General features: G+C 50.5%; 1 protein-coding gene across 1 annotated transcript in view; it reads right to left on the bottom strand.

Moving 5' to 3' along the window:
• Positions 1 to 1,968: 1,968 nt before the first annotated feature.
• The window catches only part of LOC142483196 (uncharacterized), a 108,805-nt gene continuing 104,773 nt past the window's right edge, over positions 1,969 to 6,000 (bottom strand). Inside the window, exon 8 of the mRNA XM_075583263.1 lies at positions 1,969 to 4,054. Coding sequence (XP_075439378.1) covers positions 3,956 to 4,054 — 99 coding nt within the window. The 3' untranslated portion in view covers positions 1,969 to 3,955. The remainder of the gene's footprint in view (positions 4,055 to 6,000) is intronic.

Raw genomic sequence — 6,000 nt, 5'->3', positions numbered from 1 at the left:
TACACCAGACACCCGGACCATCTCTACACCAGGCACCCGGACCATCTCTACACCAGACACCCGGACCATCTCTACACCAGGCACCGGGATCATCTCTACACCAGGCACCGGGATCATCTCTACACCAGACACCCGGACCATCTCTACACCAGGCACCGGGATCATCTCTACACCAGACACCCGGACCATCTCTGCACCAGGCACCGGGATCATCTCTACACCAGGCACCCGGATCATCTCTACACCAGACACCCGGATCATCTCTACACCAGGCACCCGGATCATCTCTACACCAGGCACCCGGATCATCTCTACACCAGGCACCCGGATCATCTCTACACCAGGCACCCGGACCATCTCTACACCAGGCACCCGGATCATCTCTACACCAGGCACCCGGATCATCTCTACACCAGGCACCCGGATCATCTCTACACCAAGCACCCGGATCATCTCTACACCAGGCACCCGGATCATCTCTACACCAGACACCCGGATCATCTCTACACCAGGCACCCGGACCATCTCTACACCAGGCACCCGGATCATCTCTACACCAGGCACCCGGATCATCTCTACACCAAGCACCCGGATCATCTCTACACCAGGCACCCGGATCATCTCTACACCAGGCACCCGGATCATCTCTACACCAGACACCCGGATCATCTCTACACCAGGCACCCGGATCATCTCTACACCAGGCACCCGGATCATCTCTACACCAGACACCCGGATCATCTCTACACCAGGCACCCGGATCATCTCTACACCAGGCACCCGGATCATCTCTACACCAGGCACCCGGATCATCTCTACACCAGGCACCCGGACCATCTCTACACCAGGCACCCGGATCATCTCTACACCAGGCACCCGGATCATCTCTACACCAAGCACCCGGATCATCTCTACACCAGGCACCCGGATCATTTCTACACCAGGCACCCGGATCATCTCTACACCAGGCACCCGGATCATCTCTACACCAGGCACCCGGATCATCTCTACACCAGGCACCCGGATCATCTCTACACCAGACACCCGGATCATCTCTACACCAGGCACCCGGATCATCTCTACACCAGGCACCCGGATCATCTCTACACCAGGCACCCGGATCATCTCTACACCAGGCACCCGGATCATCTCTACACCAAGCACCCGGATCATCTCTACACCAGGCACCCGGATCATCTCTTCACCAGGCACCCGGATCATCTCTACACCAGGCACCCGGATCATCTCTACACCAGGCACCCGGATCATCTCTACACCAGGCACCCGGACCATCTCTACACCAGGCACCCGGACCATCTCTACACCAGGCACCCGGACCATCTCTACACCAGGCACCCGGACCATCTCTACACCAAGCACCCGGATCATCTCTACACCAGGCACCCGGATCATCTCTTCACCAGTCACCCGGACCATCTCTACACCAGACACCCGGACCATCTCTACACCAAGCACCCGGATCATCTCTACACCAGGCACCCGGATCATCTCTACACCAGGCACCCGGACCATCTCTACACCAGACACCCGGACCATCTCTTCACCAGGCACCCGGATCATCTCTACACCAGGCACCCGGATCATCTCTACACCAGACACCCGGATCATCTCTACACCAGGCACCCGGATCATCTCTACACCAGGCACCCGGACCATCTCTACACCAAGCACCCGGATCATCTCTACACCAGGCACCCGGATCATCTCTTCACCAGGCACCCGGATCATCTCTACACCAGGCACCCGGACCATCTCTACACCAGGCACCCGGATCATCTCTGCACCAGGCACCCGGATCATTTTTTTTATTTTAGTTTTTTTTTAAACTTAATTTTTATAAAAATTTTTAGGGAGAGGGGGAAATGAAGAAAATAAAAGAAGGGGGGGGGGGTGTACCAAAAATAGAGACGGGAGAAAGAACACATTCATTTAGAATTTTACCTATCAAATCATCTTACAATATTCATTCACGCAGATATATATCTATATATAGCATTTTTTAACAGCAAAATTAAGTGGGTATTATTTTCTGGTTGACCAGCACCCAAAATCCAAGGTAACCACACCTTCTGAAAATCTGCGCAGGTGCCGTTATTAAGACTAACCAGTTTTTCCATGCAGCAAATCTGCCAGATTTGATTTGTAACTTTGGGGATTGAGGGGATAGTTGGTTGCTTCCGTACTGCCGCTAGTTCGCGTCTGAAGATGTGCGGCGCAGTAATTTATTCTCATGTCTCGTGAGGAGGTGATATGGTTTGTTTAATAGAAATAACCAGGGATCCATTGGTAGGTCCAAACCGAAAAACCTTTGTGACCACATTTTGACTTCCAGCCAATAAGCTGCTATGTGGTGGGGGGTGCCCATTCATATGTATAAATGTGGCCTGTACGCCACATCCCTTCGGACATATTGTTGGATTCTCTGGGATGAATTTAGCTAGTCTCGTGGGGGTTAAGTACCACCTCATCATAACTTTGTAGGCATCTTCTCTGATTATGATACACATTGAGGATGTGGGAACCGTCTGAAAAATATCGTTCCAGTCTTCCATGTCTAGTTCCTCCCCCAGATCACCTTCCCATTGGAGCATATATTTCAGTTCTTGATTCATATGAGGAGGAGAGCTAACAAAGTACCCGTACAGTTTAGATATCAGTCCAGATGTGTTACTATCTGCTAGACAAAGTGACTCAAATCTAGTTAGCAATTCGGGGGGTCGGATTTTGTTATAAAAGGCCTTCAATTGAAGGTATTGGAGGAACTGATTGTTTGGGATAGCCGTGTCTTTGTGGAAATATTCGAAGGGTCTGGGAAATCCTTCTGAGCCTACATCTTTTGATCTTGTGACACCGGCTGTTTTCCAGTCTATAAACCTATTACGGCCCATTCCTGGACCAAATTCTGGGTTGTCATATAGTGGAGTCATAAGAGAATTACGTGTTGTAAGGTGTCGAATTGCAACGGATCCCATAATTTGAGTGAGTGGGCTATAATTTGGCTGGATTTGAATATTTCGGGTCTCTTTCTCACTGGGGACCACAGAAGATTACTTCATTCAACTGGGGCAACTAAATCCGTTTCCAATGATACCCAGCATCTGTGGACTGGATTAGAGTGCCATAGTATAAGCCGACTTGTCTGGGCTGCCGTGTAATAGGACACAAGGCATGGTAGACCCAGCCCTCCTGTCTTGTTTGGTATATTTAAAATTTTCTTCCCAATTCTTGGTGGTTTGTATTTACAGATAACTTTTTTTATAATAGACTGTAGAGTCTTAAACTCCTCTAATACCAATGGGATGGGTAGAGTTTGGAAAAGATACAGGAGACGGGGCAATATGTTCATTTTTATACTATGTATTCTGCCTATCCATGATATAGCGTGGCCGGACCACGACTCAATATCAGATTTAATAGACCTTTGAGTAATTCTCCCTATAGAGAGAACTATAGTCTTTTGTGATAAATATTCCTAGGTATTTGATCGTGAGTGTTACTTCAATCCCATTATGTGTTATATAATTATCTCACGTGTATTACTGCTGTGACGCGCTATATACAGGCATACCCCGCATTAACGTACGCAACAGGACCGGAGCAGGTATGTAAAGCGAAAATGTACTTAAAGTGAAGCACTACCTTTTCCCACTTATCGATGCATGTACTGTACTGCAATCGTCATATACGTGCATAACTGATGTAAATAACGCATGTGTAACAGGCTCTATAGTCTCCCCGCTTGCGCACAGCTTCGGTACAGGTAGGGAGCCGGTATTGCTGTTCAGGACGTGCTGACAGGCGCATGCGCGAGCTGCCGTTTGCCTATTGGGCGATATGTCCTTACTCGTGAGTGTACTTAAAGTGAGTGTCCTTAAACCGGGGTATGCCTGTACCTGGATTTCACAATACAAATATACATACAATACTTTATTGATCACATGATGGAGGCGTACACAGTCGTGCGAGGGCTTGTGGGAAGCCTCGGGGAGGAATGCTGTACCAATTCCAACTCCACGTAACATACGTCGGCGGCCTGCAAAAAGTGATGTCACTTTTATTAGCCCTCTGATTGGCTCAGGCAGCTGTCACATACTGTACATGTTGAACCAGTCTGGGCCCTCCTCCTCCAATCAGAACTCTTACATTAAATGCTCAGGGCTCATTCCAAACATCTGTAGCTTCTGTCAGAGGCCCCTCTCCAATGCAGCTCTATAAAAGGCTGGGGATGCTGTCAATCACTCACTAAACCTGTCCCCGCCCCCTCTTCAGCAATTGGGATATTCCATTTGCCCTTTATTTATTTATGGGGTGTGCTTGGCTTCTATATACAGTATTATAGCAATCACTGTGTGAGACATTCTGTCATCGGGGGGAGGCACCGCTGACCCTATTATCTTATAGGAATCCCCTGTGTGAGACACCCTCTTATCCCATCACAGGGAGGCACCGCTGACCCTATTACCTTATACTGTAGGAACCCTCTGTGTGAGACACCCCCTTATCCCATCACAGGGAGGCACCGCTGACCCTATTACCTTATAGGAATCCCGTGTGTGAGACCCCCTCTTATCCCATCACAGGGAGGCACCGCTAACCCTATTATCTTATAGGAATCCTGTGTGTGAGACGCCCTCTTATCCCATCACAGGGGGGCACCGCTAACCCTATTATCTTATAGGAATCCCGTGTGTGAGACCCCCTCTTATCCCATCACAGGGAGGCACCGCTGACCCTATTACCTTATAGGAATCCCCTGTGTGTGGGACGCCCTCTTATCCCATCACAGGGAGGCACCGCTGACCCTATTACCTTATAGGAACCCCCTGTGTGTGAGACGCCCTCTTATCCAATCACAGGGAGGCGCCGCTGACCAGTGATGGGATTCTGCCGGTTCAACCGGTTCGTGCGAACCTGTTACTAAAATCTCACAAGTTTGCCGAAACGGTGCAGAATTCTCTCACCTGTGCGGGCGTCGGGCGGCATCTGTTCCCTGCATACCTTCTCAACATGGCCGCGCAGCGTCAAAAGGCGCCGCGTCGCCATGCCAACGGGAACGCCACGTGACGTAACCGCATCACGTGATGCCCCGTTGCTATGGCAATGGGACGCTACGTGACGTCATGAGGTTACGCGGCGTTGCGTTGTCATGGCGCAGCCATTTTGAAGAGATTTGCAAGAGGGAACATGCAATGCCATGAGCATGCTGGGAGACGCCGCCCGCACAGGTGAGGGGGAGTTGTGAGGGGCAGATCAGGGGGAGATGTGAGGGGCAGATCAGGGGGAGATGTGAGGGGCAGATCAGGGGGAGATGTGAGGGGCAGATCAGGGGGAGATGTGAGGGGCAGATCAGGGGGAGATGTGAGGGGCAGATCAGGGGGAGATGAGGATGATGAGGGGGACTGGGGGAGATCTGAGGATGATGAGGGGGACTGGGGGAGATCTGATGATGATGAGGGGGACTGGGGGATATCTGATGAGGGGGACTGGGGGAGAAGCTTATGATGATGAGGGGGAGAAGCTGATGGTGATTTTTCACTATGAAAGGGCGGTATGGTGAGAGGGAATCAGTTGCTAAAAACTGCCGTTGACCATATAATTTATAGGAATCCCCCGTGTGTGAGACTCGCTCTTATCCCATCACAGGGAGGCACCGCTGTCCCTATTACCTTATAGGAATCCCGTGTGTGAGACGCCCTCTTATCCCATCACAGGGAGGCATCGCTGACCCTATTATCTTATAGGAATCCCTTGTGTGAGACGCTCTCTTATCCCATCACAGGGAGGCACCACTGACCCTATTATCTTATAGGAATCCTGTGTGTGAGACGCCCTCTTATCCCATCACAGGGAGGCACCGCTGTCCCTATTACCTTATAGGAATCCTGTGTGTGATGCCCTCTTATCCCATCACAGGGAGGCACCGCTGTCCCTATTACCTTATAGGAATCCCGTGTGTGATGCCCTCTTATCCCATCACAG

This window comes from Ascaphus truei, unplaced genomic scaffold, assembly GCF_040206685.1.
Source record: "Ascaphus truei isolate aAscTru1 unplaced genomic scaffold, aAscTru1.hap1 HAP1_SCAFFOLD_306, whole genome shotgun sequence".
NCBI lineage: Eukaryota > Metazoa > Chordata > Amphibia > Anura > Ascaphidae > Ascaphus > Ascaphus truei.
The sequence above is the reverse complement of the archived record's forward strand: the minus strand, read 5'-3'. Positions and strand labels throughout refer to the sequence as shown.